Raw genomic sequence first — 20085 nt, forward strand, 5'->3', positions numbered from 1 at the left:
TCTCACTGCTGGCTAGGGAACTGCACTGTTCAAAGGCACACAAGTTACTTCTTGCTGAATATTTGAGTTAGGAGTTATAAATTGCAAGTTAGGAAATAGGAAACTTTTCAGTTAGAAACCTCATTAGTTAAGTGACCAACTAGTGAGTTCACATTAGACTAGTCTATATGAAGAGGATTGAGCCCTGGCTTGTTGTGCATGTTTATTTTCTTCTCTAATGAGCTCACAAAATGAAGCTTAATCTACAGAGTATGTTTGTCACATAAATTTGAGAGATTCAAAGAAACTGTGACAAACGCTCAACCTACAACAGAAGTGGAGGAAGAACAGTAGCCTTTAGGGCATCCAATCTTTAAAAGAAATCCAAGGCAAACCCAACTATCTCTTCTCTGCCAGTTGACTGCACCGTGCCGCAGCAAGCAGCAGGACCCTGATGACAAACAAAGGCAGGACCATGCATCACAACAGCTGCATAGAATGGATCTGGTATAAGCCATTAGACAGCTGAATTTAAATTTTGTGTCAGGGTAACGAGTGCATTAAGATGATCTGCAATTATCACCTGAACTTGCCATTTGGAAGTACACTAACTTCTCGGATACTGTTACCAACGTGTCATCGTGGGTGAAGTAGTGTATCAAGGAAGAAATTAAATGAAGTATTGCCACACAGTCTCTCTCTTTTCATCACACACAGAATCACAGAATCACAGAATTTTCTAGGTTGGAAGAGACCTCAAGGTCATCGAGTCCAACCTCTGACCTAACGCTAACAGTCCCCACTAAACCATATCCCTAAGCTCTACATCTAAACGTCTTTTAAAGACCTCCAGGGATGGTGACTCCACCACTTCCCTGGGCAGCCTGTTCCACTAACTGAAAGAAAGCTAACTAGAGAACAACAAAGTTCAGTGGCAATGATCTCCTTCAGTTCAAGGCAGTCATTTAATAAAATTTTGTTGCTATTTGTTCTTTCTTAAATATCGAAGAGAACCCACACGACTGCCTTGAAATATTGTTAAACATTATTTCAATTTTGCAGCTTTGTCTACCAAAACCTCTCTCCTGAGCAAGCATCAATGAAGGCAGTAAGGTTAAACTGGCAAAACACCTTGCTTTCTAGCAAATGTTTTTGAATGCTGAACTATCCACCAAGACATGGATTTCATTCATGCTTCCAAGATCAGTATTTGTTTAATTAAAACAGGAATAAGTCCCAGGCTAGAGTCCTTAATACTGCTCACTGTCCGAGATGAAGATGTTCAGAAAGTTTCAGCAATCTATTACATTTTTCCATCTTCTGAGAGCGTTGGTTTGTTTAAGGATATATTTATGAGGACATGCCCTAAGACTTCAGCAGTTTTGTAGGGTACCACAAGGTACAGCTCAGTATCTTCAAGGCCAGAAACAAAGAGCTTTCTATGAACAGACTGATAGGAGGACTTCGAGCTCCTCAATGTGGAAATTACAACAGGGAAATTAGGCTCCTTTGCCTCAGATGTCTCCAATTAGGTAAGTTTAGAGGATGTTTTCAATGCTTAGGTTTGATTTTCAACACTATAACATGCACAATTAGGTTCGTTCAGTAAAATCGATCACATAAGCATGTAACATACTACTTACCACTGAAAGCACAAAATTGAGAAGAGCTGTCCCACTGTGGAAAAGGATGGTCACTAATGTTGTAACTGTAGTGAACAAGAGGCTCACGTTGCGACTCATCACTATCCATAGAGACTCCAGGATCTGAAAAAGGAGGGGAGGAATGAAGACAAAGTGAGACAACACATTGAATTACCTAGAAAACAACTGCTTGCAGGGTGATTCTTCTCCATCAAGTCATACAAAGATGACAAAAGAAATAATAAATCATCTTCCCTTACCCTAAATTGCAACAGGTATTATTAAATGAAAATGTCTACTTTGCCAAAGACAGGTTTCTAGGTAGATGGCTACAAGGTTTTAAGAACTTTTCTCCCAATACCCGGAAGTATTTCATCATGTAAAATTGTAGAAAATCTAGATATAATGACACTTGTTTACTGCGATCAGTATCACCATCAACTGAAAGCAGATCTTGTCCTGGGAGGGAAAGCTCATCTTTTCAAAAGCAGGAATGCTAAAGCACAAAGAACAAGGAATAACACCATAAAACAGAAATAAATCTGAAGCTAGCTTCAAATCTACTAACACAATTACAGCTTCAATAAATTTGTTTTAAACACACTATGTAAATAAGATGCATAATTTTTATAATGTCTGCAGACAACTACACAAGCTGTGATTTTGCATAGGGATGCAAGAGTTAGTCAAGCAGTTATGGAAAATTAATCAAACAACTCTATACAACCTATTAAATTCTGTAATGGCTCGAGGAACTGATTGCTTATTAGTTACAGATAGTAGAATAGTTTTGAGACATGCCTTTTAATATGGAATGCCAGTACAGCCAAATTAGTTTGCGTTTGGAGACACAGCACAATCTGAGTAAGGCAGCAACTTCAGAAACACTAAGGGCAAAAAGGAATAGCATGACACGGTACAGGGAGGCATCCTAAAAGCTGTGCCCAAACAGTCTCAACAACTACTTCGTTCAGAAGGAACACAGTGAGAAGGTTATTAGCCAAACTGATTCACAGATATAAGCAGCAAGGTTGAAGGGGAAAAGCCATACCTTTTTTCAAACTAACATAGCCATATGACCATCTCTATTTTGTAATCAAATCAAAGGAGACATACAGAAAATAATTTTTGAAGCATAATTTTGTGAAGGAATAACTGCTGGGGGAGGTGACAAAGATTTACCACACACAGGAAAAACATCCGTGCTTCTTACTACCTAACGGGAGTCACGTATTTGAAGGCTCATCTTCTGAAGATATTTTATGAGTCTCCCTTGAGAATGCCTCAAGTGAGGTTAGAAGTGATGACAACATTCGGCTGAAAAAAGTGTTCTCCCATAGTACTTGTCCACTTCCTTACTCAAGCTTCTCCTCAAAGCTGCTCTCAATCCATTCTCTGCTCAGCCTGCATCTGTGCTTGGGATTCCCCCAGCCCAGATGCAGGGCCTTGCACTTGACCTTGTTGAACCTCTTGAGGTTAACACAGGCCCACCTCTCAAGCCTGCCAAGAGACCTCTGGAGGGCATCCCTTCCCTCCACCATTTCAAAGAGTCTGCAAGTTTTATGCTAGCTGTGCAAAACTGCAGTCCCAGAGTGTTACTGGGACTTGCTGTGTGCACAGGACCTTGGTGCCACAGGCATCTCGTTATGTTGTGGAGTTTATCGAACAACAGCAAAGCACTGGAAGAAAGGACACAGTTTGAAAACAGAGGCCTCAGAACCACAAACAGTTCACTGATGAACATGACATCAAAGAGAGCTGGGAAAAGACTGCTTTTGCTCTAAGAAAAAGCAGCAGCAACTAAGAAACGGGGTGGAAGTAAAGGCAAGCAACAGGATAAGGTACCTGCCATGGTCAGGGAAAGTAATAATTTTCCAAGCATCACACAAAATGTGGTCCAAGGCAGAGGTCAAGGGGTGGGAGTTGTCCAGACATGACACAAACCATTTTATAAAAAGGACAAGCTCCTTAATTTGAGGGAAGATGATGCTCCAGTTCCAGTTTCCTTACTGAAGAGCTCTTGAGCTCGATCCCCTTGACTTCTGTGGCTGACAGTGGATAGCAATGCCAACTACACGGCACCAGCACGATGCTATTCTACCCTCACAGCCACTGTTGGGTATGATTGTTGAAGACTGACTACTTTGAACACACAGCAATAGCAATTAGTAGATTGTAAAACAAGTCATTAGCATTAAAGTGTGCTGTTGATGAAAGTTAGTCCGGTGAAGTTTTGTTTTAAAAGATTAAAACTGGCCTGATTTCTCAGCCTTCTAAATACTATTCACAGCCATCTTTAATTCCTCCACACACACACGGCCCTTTTCACCCCCCACTGCTACTGACGAGCAGTTCTCATGGGCTGGGACTTGCTCCATCTGCTTGAGAGAGTTTGTATCTGGTGGGGCTGGGAAAGTTTCTTTGGGGATGTTTTGTTCCTGCGGCACAGTCTGTACTTGTTTAAGTTTCCCTACAGGTTTTAGGCTGAGGAGCTAATAACCTGAGCATACATCTGCAGTTAGCTTGGATATAGTTATCACAGGGTTCACTCAACAATGAGAACAGCTGTCCTAGAAGGACATCCTAGCTTTTACTTTGGGGTAAGCAAGGATAGTGCATTTTGGAGACTTTTGGTATGTCCTATGAAGGCAAGGGCATCCTCTGGGAGTGGTCTCCAGCTGTGGAGTAAGTTTCCCCTTATGTGTATTTACAATTAAAATTTCACAACAAGTTTCTCATCACAAGGATGAGAAGACAGAAATAGCAGACATCAGTCATCACTGAATACAATATCAGAAAGTGCTCAAATACCCCACTAACAGTCACAAAAACATTAAGTCCTGGCACCTGAGAGTTCACAGTGGTGTTTGAGTGCCACAGAGAACACCAAATCTCAGAATGCTTACAGGGAAGAGAGCATGGTAGCTGAATTATTACTGAAGAATGAACTGTATTGGATATACAGTGAGGTAATTACATGAAGAAATCCTCAGGGACAGAGCAAACATTGGGAAATGTTTTCATTGAAATATTTGAGCAATTGAAATTGGATGTCAGCCCAACCTGATTTGGAACATACATGTATCAGTCATGCTAAAGGAACAGATCGGGAAACCTAACTGAGCTGAAGCTTACTGTGCATCTTTTAAAGGAAGGTCTTCTGTCTTTCTGCCTGGGAAATCTCTGGATGAGATACTGGCTGCTGGTAGAATGATGAATACTCTTATGGAAAAAGCAAGATCAATTTAGGAGACATGAGCAATGTCTCCTATACCATCAAGGGAGTTTCGAGTGATCATTCACGGATTTAGCCAGCAGCAATTTGCTTTTTCAATGTTTCAAACCTTCAAGAAACGGAGGAAAGGGTACGAATGGAAAAGCAGGCGAGTGGAGAAGGAACAAGGCTTTTTCATTACTCAGAAATTAAATCTCAATAGCCCAGCAACGTACTGCATGTTTCGTTCACCTAAAAAACTACTTTAGGATACAGCATGGGGTAGAAAATTGGAGGCAGATGTGAGGACCCACCCCAGTCCTCTCCTCAGACTAAGAATAGGATGAAACAAACCCCACTTTGGAAACATACCACTACAAAAAAAACAAGTTAATAACATTACCGCTTCTACTGAATCTAGAAGAATTCAAAGATGAAATGTATCAGAGCTGCTAACACCACAGCTTATACATGTAAAAACAAATGTAACTGATGATTTTGAAAAGCTTATCTTTACATTAAATCTTCAGGCAACCTACATGTTTATATAGCGAGTTACTTTAAAATAATCAAGGTCTAACTACATCAAACTAGAGCTAAATATGACTGCTATAATGAACAGCATGTTTTGAGGGGGGTACAGTCCTTTACCTGATACTCACAGCTAAATTCCTGAATTGATGCATACTGTTACAAATGAAATAAATGCCAGCAATTCCCCAGCATAGCTATACCAGCTATTTAATTACATGCTTTCAACTCTAATATGGAAGTTTCTTCCATTACGGGAAAAGCCTGAAGAGAGACATTTCCATTTGTCTTTTCTAACATATTTCTTTTAACAGATGCTCCTTCGCTTACTAAAGAGGACGAACACTTGCTACGATTTCCATGAATGGGAAAGAGCTTATCTGCTTATAATTGCAATATATATATAACACTGTCAAAGAGTTGTACTTTCAGAGAATACATAGTGATCTGAACTATTCTGAAATATTTCTGAAAGCCAAGGGGTTTCCACAACTTATTATGTGGTAAACTCCAGCTATAATCTATGCATAGGCATTTACTACTACATATTCACCCACCACTTCTTTACAGTTCTCTCTTTAACTGTTTTGTGTTTAAAAAAAAATGTCAAAGCAGTTTATGGAATCTACCATGTCTTACTGTATGTTTATGAATTGCAGGTTAGCATTGATTTGAAGCGTCCTGAAGCAGAAACATCCTAGTTTCAATTAGAGCTACGCCATTTAAACCTCCACCTCCAGCCTGTGCAACACAACCAACCATCCAAAAAACAAGTAAAACAGAAAACCACAGAACACAATAAAACCCACAAAAATGTGAGCAAAAGCCCATGAAAAAAAATAAAATGAAAAACTCCAAAGCCCATTCTCCCCACAACTACCCAAATGATTTAGAATATTGATCCTTCCCAGTTTAGTATGCCATTCTGTAGTAACTAATTGTTCTTCTTCGAAACACTAAGATTTTCATTCTCTCATAAAAACATAAATCCAGAATACAGTAAAGTTCCACTGTAACCTAGAATAGGTGAAGCAACTTTCTCAGAAACATCAGACTTACGGTAGAAGTATGCTCATTTTAATCATCTCTAAGCTTTAATGACCTACCCACGACCACAAATGAGATTTTAATCGATTCTAATTTAAAACAGTGTAATATTTATGCAATAGTTTGTTTATGAGACAGACAGCAAAGAAGATGCTACCCATAAGGATGTGAAATCAGGACTTAGTGTTATATACTATGTGGACCAGTTTACAATCTGTTATTATGGATGTGAGTGTATGGAGAAAAAGGACAGGTGTTTCCCCACAGCAGATAAGTAATGGGTTCATGGATATAAACAGGAAAACAAGCCAACTGCTGCAATTTTTTTCCCTGTATTCCTAAACAAGATTTTAGAGAATGTTAAGCATGCTAGCTAGATAAAAAAATATTAATATTAATGTATTGCAGTCTTAAATATTTATTCTCTTTTCAGTATTTCCTCCACTATTTTAGCCTATTTAAGATTACTGAAGCACACTTATTTTGGTTTCTGAACACTGTTTAGCAATGGAGTAAAGGAGACAGCTAGCACCTATAAAGCAGTTTAGTTTCTCCTCCTCTTCCTCTCCCTCTTAGCAGCACATTCTGTATTTATTTTAAATGATATGCTATGGATGTTTATAACTGAGCCCCAAGCACGCAAAGAAAGAATTAAGCAAATTTTTACTATTCACTAAAAAGGTTCACTACAGTAAGATGTTTGTCTCATCTTCTTCTTAACTTGCATTTTGTTTTTTAATGATAGAAACTGTAAAGATTTAAGCAGCAGCTGAGAGAAGACAAAAGGACACATGCCCATCGGTTGAGACCATGAGCTGCCTCAAGGCAAATAACTGCTTAAATTGCATCCACAGAAATCTTATGTTGCAAGTTAGATATAAATAATATTCCTTCAACATGGATAAGCCTTAAACTGAATATATTTCTAGATTACAACAGCTCAAGTCAAAGATGAACTGTATCTGGGACTGACTGTATGTTAAGCGCTTCAGATTCAACATCATTTTTTTAGACAAATGTAGTTGCTTCAGTTCTCATTGCTTTCAATGCTTTTTCTTTTTCTCCTAATGAGGTGAAAGGTCCAGTGCATTAATTCAGAGACTCACACAGTGTAAAATATTAATTTCATTCTCCACAGAACTTTCATAAAAGAGAAATAAGCTGCTTTCAACCCAATGAATAATAATTTGAGGAAAAAAATATGACTACAACACACACATGCACATTTATATATTACATATACAGATAAGTAATATATATGTGTGTGTGTGTGTATATATATGTATATGTGTGTGTATCTTACAACCCCTTGGTCAATGTATTTCTCATTTATAACCTAGACAAATGTTATTCTTTTTTTAAAAAAATAAAAGCCTCCAACCCTGCACTTGCCACATGTTACATAAAAACAAGGCTGAAGCAAACTGATATTTGGCAAATAACAATATTTCTAGAAGAGACAGATAAAGTAAGAATAATTCCAACCAAATGACCTCCAAAAACAGAAGAGTAGACTACAGACTAAGAAGAATTTATCCAGCTATAAGGTGACACAGGTGATCCTACAGTAACAATCCCACTCAGGAAGAATTCTGGCAAGCAAATATCACTGAAGATGCTGAAATCAGGAGGGCTTCCTCATCACAATTTGGTTCTGTTTGTAGTATGAATATATCCTAAAGAGACTTACAATTATTACACAGGTAATTGTAAATAACACTTCCAATGTTTCCATGTACTTGCATGCCATGTCCTTAGCAGTAGTCCAAGAAGGAATTAATACCAGTTAAAATCAGACCAATTTGGTAATAAGAGCAAACAATACATACCGAAAGAAATGTTTCAATGTTATCATGAACGAATGAAGCAACATCTTGCCAGTCCAGAATATCACCAAGCCAGCTGTTCTGACGGTTTATGTGCCATTTGTGTCCTTTGTGTCTTCCAGAATGTGTTACATTCTTAAAGAAAAAAGACAAAGATGTAAGGATAGCAGACATGTGAATAACTCAATAAATGTGAAAGCCGAAGACGAAGATTTTCTTAATGAGGAACATGTCCAACATGCATCTAAATAGTCAGACCTGCTTTAATTGGCATCCTCAAAAATACCTGGAAGTAAGAAAGCATTTCTCTGTACAACTGAAAAACTAAAAGCTGACAGAAACCTGTAGTTAATTATCCCGTGTGAGTACAGTTCTGCACATTGTACTGATTCATCTCAGTTAAACATCAGCCTCACAGCCTGACTGAGACAACGGTATCTATCTTGCTCTTTATGAAAGCACACCAGAGGTAACGATTTCAGTTACTGCCTACATAATTTACTCTTTGTAACATGTAACTTCTACCAGTACAGCCCGCAAAGAACAATACGAGAAGCTGCCAAACAACTACTTTCCTCGTAATTAGCATCTGCTTCTCCACTGGCAACATTCAGTCATGCAGAAGCTAAAAACTGAACTGCAAGCATGGAGGATTTCTTACAACTACACAGGTTTGTAACTGCGACACAGCAAGAGCACAGAAAATGGTCATAAACACAACAGCTAGTTACTTAGGTGGCTTCACCCTAATTAAGAAGTTGTCTATTCTGCAACTGAACCACACGTGACCACAATCTACTACAAGACTATTTGACTCAGTCTGGGACTGTATCAGGAGTTTCAGAGAAGGATGCCACAATTACAGTTAGAAAATACAAGCCTGCCTGTTGATTAAAACAGATGTCATCCCAATCCTCAATTGTAAGAGACGCTCTTAACTCTGATGTTTATACAAGCATCCCTCTACTTCTGTTAGAATTTTCCAAAACTTTAACCTTACCATTCTGCATTCAGAATGACATTACCTTTTTCTGGCACATAGAGCAAGTATTATTCTGAGTGAAGTCCCTGCACTGATTTATATGGGTCAATCTTTTTGCCCAAGCAACACGCAATAGGACAAGAGGAAATGTCCTCAATTTGCATCAGGGGAGATTTTGGTTGGGTGTTAGGAGAAATTTCTTCACTGAAAGGGTTGTGCAAAGGGAATAGGCTGCCCAGGGAAGTGGCTGAGTCACCATCCCTGAAGGCCTTCAAGAAACGTGTAGACGTAGAGCTTAGTAGCATGGTTTAGTGGTGGACTTGCCAGTACGAGGTTAAAGGTTGGACTAGCTGATCTTAGAGGTCTTTTCCAACCTGAACGATTCTATGATTATATTTTCTGTTTACTACCAATTTTCCCTAGACACACAGTTACATTTTACGATGCACAATTAGCAAAGTTGTTTAACAATCCACAGCAACGCAGAGATCTCTCTTCTAGGCTGACAGCTTATTTAGAGCAGAAAAATGCAAATAGTCAAACATCTACCTGCAATAAACCTTTTGTATTTGTAAACTATGAGAAATCTATTTTCCATTCACCTAGTTCTGTTTTCAAAGACATTAACCAGCAGAATGGTGTATCACTTGCAGATTTTTTTACATTGTTAATGCCCACTTCAAGTTCACTGTTATTCAGCAGCTATACTGCAGTAGCACCTACGGCCTTTTATACAGAGGATTCAAGGAAACTGTCAACCGAGTCCTCTAACAAATTTACTAGATCTTAGAACACAACACAGCAAAACAAAACACTTCACACCTGAATAGACGAGCAAGACTAGTTCTCCCTGAAGATGATTCAATTGCATTTATGCCCTCATCTTCCAAGTGATTTATGATTCTGTCATTATTTTACTTCAGTAAGTACAGAGACTCGATGGTAATTAATCTCTCACAACATCTTTGCAACCTTTTAAAATATACACCATTTGCTACCTACTGATCTTTTCAGAAAGTTGAAGTTACTGGTTGAATTAACGTTTTGTTGGCAATTCCCCCTCAACTCTACAGCTTTGCATCACCTGAGCTTGGGTTCTTCAGTCACCTACAGGCTACAGCAACGCTGCGCAGGCCTCAGAATGAAGTATGATTATTATGCTCATACAAGTGAAATGATGGGGAGCTTGAAAGCTTTACTGAGACTGTTGGATATTGTACAGATGTTTTGCATGCTGCAATTTAGCTTACCTTCAGTTTTCAGATACTCTGAAGGACCCCACAAGGCCGTTAAAATATTAAGAGGGAAATAGCCAGGTGGAAATCACCCAGGAAAAACATATAAAGTGGGCATGGGGTGTGACAGAGAGGGTAAGATCAGAAACTGAACCTGAAGCAGCAGATGAGTGGCTGCAGCCCAATGTGCCAGTGCTAGCACAGGGTTTTGAGCGGGCAACAAGGGGAACCGGCTTCAAAATGGCATGCAGGGAGCATCAACATGCTCCTGCAGCTTTCTGCCTTTCTGACTCCTGGAAAAGCTGCTTGCTACTCTGCTCTACTAAAAGAGTATCTACAAGACCACAGCTTTGTCTTAAATAACAAATACAGGGAAGGAATCAAATATTGCAACGCAGAGAGATATGGCCTGTGCTGCACACTGCAGCAAGAAGGTACTCCTCCAGCACATGTTATGCTGAACCACACAGTGCCAGGGTGCATCTGACACAGAGCTTACAACAGTAAAAGCCCAAGTTTCTCAGTATGAGCTGTATCAAAAGTACGCAATTTTGAGGTTAAGCATTCAACACTGACTACTCCTAAGTGCTTAAGGCCAGCAAAATGTCCCAAAAATGTAACTTTTATTTCTCCTCGGCAGCCTCATATTCCCCAACAGCATCATGTAGCCTACCACATAATCTTCATGCTTCTGACACCATTATCTTGTCAGAAGAAATAACCGATTCCTTCCCCTAGTATTTTGATCACAATACTCAAACTCTTACTTCTTTTAACACTGAGATCTTCTTCAAACTTCAGAAGTACTTTAAAAGTGACTGCGTAAAGAAAAGTTAATAAACTGTAACTGCAATTATTTAAATATAGGGAAGTATTTCAGGGGTATGACTTTTGGATTTTGGTATTTCCATTGCACCGTGGCTAATGAATTGCTTACTTTTTCCTTTACAGGCAAACGGCACTGACAGCATGAAAGTGATTTAACTCTTATGAACTTTTCAAGATTCGGTGTGCAGAACCCATTTTTAGCATTCACAAAAATGCATTTAAAGTAATGTGAAAGGACTTCTTTCTAAAAATTTCAAATCAATAAAAGTTACAGGAATCGGGCAGAATATCAGCTTTTTCCTAACCCCTCAAGATCACAAAAATTCAATAGAATGCTCTAAACTACAAAATACTAAATATAAAAAGTGAACACAGTATACATTCAATTGCTAATGTTGCAATTTATAATACATAATTGTATACACATGAGGACATAGTTCTGAATGTACTCAAACTGTAGCTGTAGAATGAGCTTTTTTAAAAAACTAATTTTCTGTTATTATGATATTTACTCAGTACTCCAAGCTTTTTACTAATCTAAGTGATAGTTACTATAAATATGATTTAAGTTACCCACCTTCACAAACCAAGAGTGGTAAAGCCTGTCCCAGAGCTCTAGCACTTGCTTTTCAATCACAGCGGTGTTGTTCACTTTTTCTCCTAAAATCTTATGGAGCTGAAACATACAGAAATCCTTTATTACAAGGGACAGAACAAAGCTGGCATCTACTGACAAACCCAAAGCTTGACGAATCACACAAAACTGTCATTAAAGGCATGGCCTAAACTCAGGTAATTGGAAAAAATGAGTATTAGTATGGAATATACACTTCATGGTTCTTAACAAAGGTTTTATCTGTAAAAAACATTCTGCCACACTAAGCTCAGGCTTCTATCTACACCAAAAAACTAACAGTCTCTAAAATGCTTAATCCAAAATCTTACTCACAGTAAACATTCAAATTATTTGAGATGTGTGCTAGATATCAAAATGCATATGGCAAATCCTCCTGAAGAACGTTAACTTAAAAATAAATAAATAACATGTCAATCTACCACACATAGCCCACATAGAAATTAGAATACTGGTGGTAGGGGAGAAAAAAAGTACATTTTCTAAAATTGGGCAGCTATAACCAGATAAAAAAAAAAATTACTCATCTTTGTTTGATGTATTTTCACTGGCAGTCTTATTAAAATGATAGATTTTTTTCAGCTCTTATAAAAAAATATTCCTCCGAGCACAAAGACTACTGAAACCACTCCCACCCTTCCTTCCCTCACAGACTGAAGATTAGAAAGAGTAGATCCGTTAACAGAACAGCTAACCACATAGGAAAGGAACACTGAGAAAACCTTTTTATTTCTTTTTTCCTTTCATGAAATACACAAAATCTACACATTAAAAAAGGCAGGGGGATGTTATTCTTACCTTATGTGTAATCCACTCTCGGCCATACTGATACACGTTATTAGCTGCTGAGTTGAGCGCCTTCTGAATAACCTGGGCTTCTGGGAGCCAGCTGTTTTGTTTTTAAGAAGAAAAACAAAGTTAATTGTTACGTATTTTACTCACTTCATTATACCTGAAACACAATACAAATTAACACATCGAAACAACAACAAACAGCTAAGGTTAAACACTTTTACTGCAGCTAGGCAATTTTGTTGAACATGTCCAAAGAGCAGACTTTTTAGTAAGCCAAGCAAAACTCAGTCTAGGACATGTCATTACATTTGTAATTCACTAAGGTTCCTGAAACCTTAGCTCAATTCGTATCTCAACTTTTTCAAAAAGAGATCCTTATTCACATTACATTCGTATGAATTTTCCTAGCTTTCTGACAAATACTATATAATCCAATCTTTTTTAGTTGCAAAGACAACCTTCTGAATTATGAGCTGAATGCTAATTGTTAATGTTGTTCCCCTGCATAAGGAATAGGATGAAGCAATAGGTTGGAGTGCCAGTTATTTCCAAGTATCTACAAAGCTATCCACTCATACCTATCTTCAGGGATTCCTGCCACTTTCAGGTAATGGACCCACTGAATTGCCAGCATTTCAGCACTTTTGAATAGAGGGCACACATTCCCTGCTTTGACTTTCTACACCTTGATTTAATGACTGTACTGCAGCCCTTCAAAAAAGAAAGAAAAAAAAAGGCAAACCCAAACTGCTGAATTTGTTCACCTAACTCAACACTGAAGCTGTTCTGCCCATGTCACTCTTCAGGAATGTTCTGCATAGGATTTCAGAGACATTTCAGTCACTTGCCTCTAAATATAATGTAAATATCAAGCTCCGAAAGCTGACTGAAGCTTGATAGATTTGATAGGACATACACTTATTCCTATTAAGAGATATTGTAAGTAAACATTTTAACTAAAATTCTGTTAATTACTCAGCTAGAGCTCCAGTATTTTCATTATGTGAATATGCTTCAAACAGTCAAACTTGATTTTCCTTAGTCCTACTTAATCCCATCCTATAGCAAAATGGGAAGGCCAAATAACAGAAGAGATGCCATGAAGGAATAATCAAGAGAGAACATTTTAAAATGTTTATGATTAAGTAGTTAAAATACTTTATTATAGCATTTATCAATTATATCATGCTAGTTCTATTTTTGAAAACCTCCCTTGCTCTTAGAACACAGCATGCAGTTTCTTTTGATCCTATTAAACTGTTGTTGCTTTTGTCTAGAAGGTGCTCTTGAAAAAAAGTCAACTATTTTTTCCCCACGAAGTGCCTGGACTCACCTTTACTCAAGGTCTGTTTAGCTGAAGCAGAACAAAAGTAAACCTGAACAACCCTCCTTCAAAACCACACTCCTTCAGTCTTACCTATTTCCACTCTGCTGTTCATGCAATCAGTTTGCTCAGCAGGCCACCCTATTTTTTTTCCTCTATGTTCATTTCTTTCATGATCTTCTCCCTCCCTCAACATTTACCTTGCTTTTTTCTTTAATCATTACATATATCACATCTACAGGCTTCTTCTATATATAACACACATCTACTCTCAATAGAAACAGCCTTTCCTAACCAATTCATACCAAATTTTTCCCATCCACCATTCTTTCCACCCCTGAACTCTTTTTCAGTTCACTCCAGAAACATTTCTTTCAACTTCTATTCTGTCAAGGGCATTGTGCTGCCAGCTCTCTACATTGAAAAAATATTTCAGCTCGCAGCTCACAATCTTTTAGAGCAATCTTTCCTATTACTTTTCTTTTCCAGGTAAAAGCAAAAGGAATATTGGCCTCTTTATTCTCAGCACCATGCACGCTTTCCTCCAAAACTGTAACTAGAGAAGTTTATACAGCTGTCCTTCTCCACCAAAGTCCAAACAGTTCTCAGATCAGATACCATGAGTCTCTTCCAGAATGACGCATAAACACTGCTGCGGCCTGAGAGCTCAGCTTTTACATCTGCCTGCAACAGTTACTCCCATTTTTGTTCACCTTGGGGGCTTTTTAAGTTAAAGAAAAATGTTAACAGCACCTGGAAGCTTGTTTATCCACCCTACACTATTCGTTTAACTTTAGCATTCTTACTTTGCCCATTCTGGGTGACTGGCTACTGTCTCATTGATCAAGCTGCTTGTGACTTGAATCATGTGAACGCTCTCCTGATGTACCTAAATTAAATACAGAGAGAAGAAATCTTATGTAATGCAAACTAGAACTCTACCCACAGTCAGAGAGTTTGTGATACATTTAAAGAATAATTCTTACAACATAGACAACCCATTATGAAGAATGAAGTGCCATTAACCCAGAAAAACAATCAATACAAAAAACAGCATTTTTTTTTCTGTTCTGACAGTTTTGGTCATGCACTGTGTAACTAGTAATGGCAAATGGCAATTTGAACCTTATCTCATCAGTGAAAAAAAGTAACAATACGGCTGTGCTGTCAAAGGAAGTGCTAAAATACAAAGCATAGTTTCAGATACATCTTTTAAAGCCATGGATCAAAGAAGTATAAAAATTAATGAATGCTCAGCTCTAATATGACCAACCATACAATGAAGTGCCTCAGCAAATTCTTTCTTCAGTAAGAAAGATAAAAGACTCCATAGACAAATATCTTAATGCTCCTTTTATGAATGTAAGGAAGCTTTAGGCTGGAATGTTTGCACAGCTTTTAAAGCTTTCGATTTTAAGTACTTGACATTATGTAAGCCTACATTTTGGAAAAAGGAGACTAACATCAGAACCCATCTGATTTTTGTTCCATAACTGTATGCAAGCGAAACATTCAGTCCCATTGACTATTTCCAGAATGAATTACAGCTCAAAAGAAAAAAGAAAAAAGAGAGAGGAAAAAACGGGGAAAGAGAGACATGAGTGACCTCTTCTGGTGAGAAAAAAAAAACAGCCACAAACCAAAAATCAATTAAAATGAATATCTCTCATGAATCCCCACATTTAAGATCGAAATGGTATAGGGTGAGGTTGTTACAGGCAATTATACAAATGAATTGACAAATGCACCTTAAGCATTTTGCAAATAAGTTTTTTGATGCAAGGTAAATTAAAAAGAACAAAATTCGAAGTAGCTCTGCCATTGCCAAGAAAACTAACCAGATGCAAAACCAAACTGTTACTGTAATATATAAGCTAGCAATTAGATTATCAGAATAAATTTCAGATCTCAAAATCTCTCTACATAAATACAAATATATATTTTTACCATTCCACCATTTTTTAATATGAGTTCAACTACAGAACATTTAATTGCTAAATATTTCAAAAAGTTATTTAAGCTACACAATTTTGCATAAATATCAGTAACTCATTCAATTTTTACAATGAGCTCTATGATTACATTCTTCAGCGCACTGTACCTTTGCAGTAAGGAGCAGGGCTAGCAGAAGGGTTCCTATTACTAGCAAAAATATTATGAAAATGCTGATTATTTTATCTAGCATTTTCTCCAACCACACGATCATCTGTGCAGACAAAAAAAAAAAAAGAAAAAACAAATCATGGCATATAAATCAATCTGTAATGAAAGCAATGTTAGATGCTATCTGACGGTATTGTTATTTTTATTTACAACCAGGGTGCAAAAATCAGGCTCTAATAAAACAGCATTAATGCCAAAGCTCTGAGATGAACAATTAACAAGCAATGTTAGCATGATTAAGGTCATGGTATGACATGTGATTTTGCAAACAACATTTACACAGTACCACAAGACATGGCAAGCTCTGCAAAGCAAGCAGTAATTCAACATTTACTTAATAGACCTAACAAGACTAGCACTCATCTCAACTACAACCCTAGAATTTGTCTTTGTTTCTTGTCCTTTACCACTTGGAAGCTTACAGATGCTATTTGCATAGAAGTTAACAAGTTTAAGAAGTTTACGTGGAAGCCAACACAAGGTATACCATAAAGTACAACCATGACTTCTGAAACTGAATAAGCTAGCAACCCTCTAAATGACTACAGACATATTGCTGGAAATTATGAGATTTTTAAAGCTGCTCATCACCTTCTGAAAAGGGACTGGAAGTTTTCTAAATTATTAAAGATCAGGGCAATTATTGTGCACTAGATATTCCATTTACTTTCAATCTCGAAAGGATTCTCAGTATTATAAACACAAATCAGATGAATCTAGTGATAGAGGGCATAGCCACATTTGTTCTGTCGGTTCGTGGAAAGACACATTCTGCACATGTGCACAAGTAACAGCGATACCACTTGAGATCAGAGGGATTCTGCTGATCTCATTCAGAACAAAACTGCTCCACTACGTGACTACACAGTGCCAGCTGAGCTTTATCTCATACACCACTTGACTGTTCACCTAAAAAGTTGTGAAAGCTCATGCAAGTATGACCAAGCACATTTTTCTAGCTTCTGTGGTTCAAACACCAAGGCTATTTTTATCCCATCTGGCATTAAAGCAGAAAAAATACAGCCGTAAAATTTGAGCTTTAAGAGAACTAATTAAGGTCATCAACAATGTGCAGCAGAAAAAGATATTTCTAAGTGAGCACAAGTTAAATATTCAGTGATTAGGATGATAATTTATCGGTTAGAGCTCTTCCAAAAATAATAAGCGTACTGATGGTTTACATTATTTTTTTCCTCCTTACTTGCCATATCTCTACATGTGAAATTGGCCCCAGAACAGAAGTTATATTTCCTAATTGAAAAAAATAGTAGGGATGTTTTCCCCTGAGCTAATCCTGATACATTTAAGCAGTTAATGTTCATTAAGTTTTTTGTGCCTTTTTTTTTTTTTTTTTTTTTTTTTTTTTTTTTAACTTCAAGTTTTCACAACCAACCCAACTCCTGGCTGGGTCTGAATTATCACAACAATTATATTCAGCGTTTTAGAGCTGTTGTTCAAAATACTGAAACATCGAGAAAAAATCAAAATCCTATTAAAAGAAACTAGTGCTGAGCTAGCAAGTATCTGTAACAAAATCTACACGACCTGCAGAAAGGAATCTGCAAAATATTATGCCTTAGATATTTTTAACATTTTTCCCCATTGCTGAAATATTTCTGCCATCAGAAATGCCTTGTCAGTGCTGGGGGGGGAAGACTACCTGCCTGTAGCAATAACACAGCTTTCTGAAAATTTCTGACTAGCCTGTACCTGGGCTGTTTCCTCTTTGGAAGTAAGACTGAGAACAGGATTTGCTGTGCCCTTCCGAACTTCAAATACAGCTAAGGATTAAGCAAGAGAAGCAAAAATGAAAGCCCCTGCTTTAAAGGTCAGAAATAAAAACTATCCCTGAAAAACACTGGATGGCCAGGGAAGGGAAACTTTTTGACATGGGCTTCAAACTGAAGACATAAATGATTAAAGCTGCCCTTGCTATTTCTTAGTTAAAGTAAAAACTAATTGCTAATGACTTTCTAAGTTAGAGAGAAAAGAAACCCACTAGTTAGTCTTACATATAGCACTTGAATCAGCCTCACTGAGTGGCATCCAACAGATGGAAACTCAGTGTAGGCTGGATGCTTTAGGTGTTTCGGCACGGTAGCAACTCCTAGGAGATGACAAAATTCCCAAAGACCAGGATGAGGACTCTCTCAACTTGAACACCACCAGCAGGGATCTCCTTCTTGATGCTCCTGGCTGTAGTTTGCCTATACTGCCACGAAGGTGCAGCTGCAGCACATGTGAAGCCTGAATTACCTTTAATCTAGTTAATAAAGTAATGGCAGTGGTGATGCTGCTCTAGCACAGGCAGAAACCTCAGCCACGCAAGCCCACCAAGCTCAACAACTGGTATACAGAAATCAGAGGAGAGAATCTGAACTAGACTGGGTATGGTAGAAGTAAAAGCGTATGCACAACATTAATTTAGGGCTATGTTTACTCCCTCTCTAATTTACTTGCTATCAAACCTCCCTTCCTTCCTCTGCATTTACCCACAACACTTCCGTAGGAAGCACTCACCCTGGCACACTTGTGCTAAATAATTCATAGCTACTAACTTAGTACTGCATGTCAGCTAGAAAGTTAAATCCCTGCGTGCTTGTACTTACCACCGAATCAGGTCCTCCCTTTACACCTTTTCTGTAAATCGTGGACACACACACGAATACAAACATGTACTGACTAAATGCTAATCATCAGCCAGAGATCATCAAGTATTAAATTCAGTTCCAAGCTTCTTCATCTAAATGTTAGTCAACAGCAGAAAGCTGATGCTGCCACAACATCCAAAATTACGCAAAGGTAAGGAAAGCCAGGCTCCTAAGCTACAGAAGGTCACACTTGTAAAACCAAACTGAAACATTACTGAGTTGTGATAAACTGACCACAAAAAGCTATCTTTAGTTGTCAAGATTTTGAAGGGAAAGGTATAATTTTTTATATATTTTTTTTAATTTTTCAAATTTAGCTCAAGGTAGAAAAAAGCTTTTAAGCCACGCTGCATTCTGTTAAAATGCTTCTCAATAATCTGTAAGTACTCCTTGCTTTGAACTTTCAGATAATGATGCTAACCCTATTATACTTAGCTGTAATAAAAGTTCTGCTCATGCTTGGCATCCAGGAATCATGCTATCTGAACAGGTTCCCTACGTTATGCAGTATGATACATCATCTATGAATTCATGTTTTCATGTCCTCACACTGCATAGCCATCAGAACTTTTTTTTATTTGTTTCACCTTTTTTTTTTATTTGTTTCATTACACACACAGTGAAACATACCTGGATATCTATTCCATTTTCAGTTAAATCTACACAAAATTACAAGAATCGTTTTTTAAAAAAACAGTTTTACCATTTATCAGCATTTTTTCCATACGTTTTAGCCATTAGGCTTGTTAACATTCCCCTTTAGTTCCCTTAATATTTGATATCATCTTATTGATATCATTTGATGAGAATGAGGGGAAGCCTGTAATCACAACACATCTCAGGACTATGCTGAAACAAACCAGATGAGTACTTAAGTTAGAATAGCTGGAGAACAAGCTATATGATGTCTCAAGTCTACTCACACCGATGTCTCTCCAACAGCAACAGCATTTAGTAATTCTTTATAAAGACTCCTGCTATGTGTGATGTCCTAAAGAACAAATCATGCCAGCCCAGTGGAACCTATTCTCTACTTTGGGGCATATATGCCATGTTAAACATAATTATGTATTACTCATTTGCTAAAAAAAAGTTTCAAGCAGGAAGGAAAAAAAAAGCTGATGTTTATCACCAGCAGCCACAATCAACCATCACTCCAAATTCTGCTGTTCTCTACGGGGTATATTTTTAGTTTCTCAGTGAATTATCAGAAACTCGTGCTAGTCTTCAAGA

The 20085-nt window shown here is 37.7% G+C and overlaps 1 protein-coding gene across 3 annotated transcripts in view; it reads right to left on the reverse strand.

Moving 5' to 3' along the window:
• TMEM245 (transmembrane protein 245) overlaps positions 1-20085 on the reverse strand; it is a 93189-nt gene that overhangs the window by 37139 nt on the left and 35965 nt on the right. For all 3 annotated transcript variants that reach the window (XM_082752935.1, XM_082752934.1, XM_082752936.1), the window contains 6 exons: positions 16140-16244; positions 14845-14927; positions 12718-12808; positions 11863-11961; positions 8244-8375; positions 1623-1745 (listed from right to left, as the gene is read on the reverse strand). In XM_082752935.1, coding sequence (XP_082609061.1) covers positions 1623-1745; positions 8244-8375; positions 11863-11961; positions 12718-12808; positions 14845-14927; positions 16140-16244 — 633 coding nt within the window. The remainder of the gene's footprint in view (positions 1-1622; positions 1746-8243; positions 8376-11862; positions 11962-12717; positions 12809-14844; positions 14928-16139; positions 16245-20085) is intronic.

The sequence above is a fragment of the Aythya marila genome (assembly GCF_965140915.1).
Source record: "Aythya marila genome assembly, chromosome: 2".
Lineage (NCBI taxonomy): Eukaryota > Metazoa > Chordata > Aves > Anseriformes > Anatidae > Aythya > Aythya marila.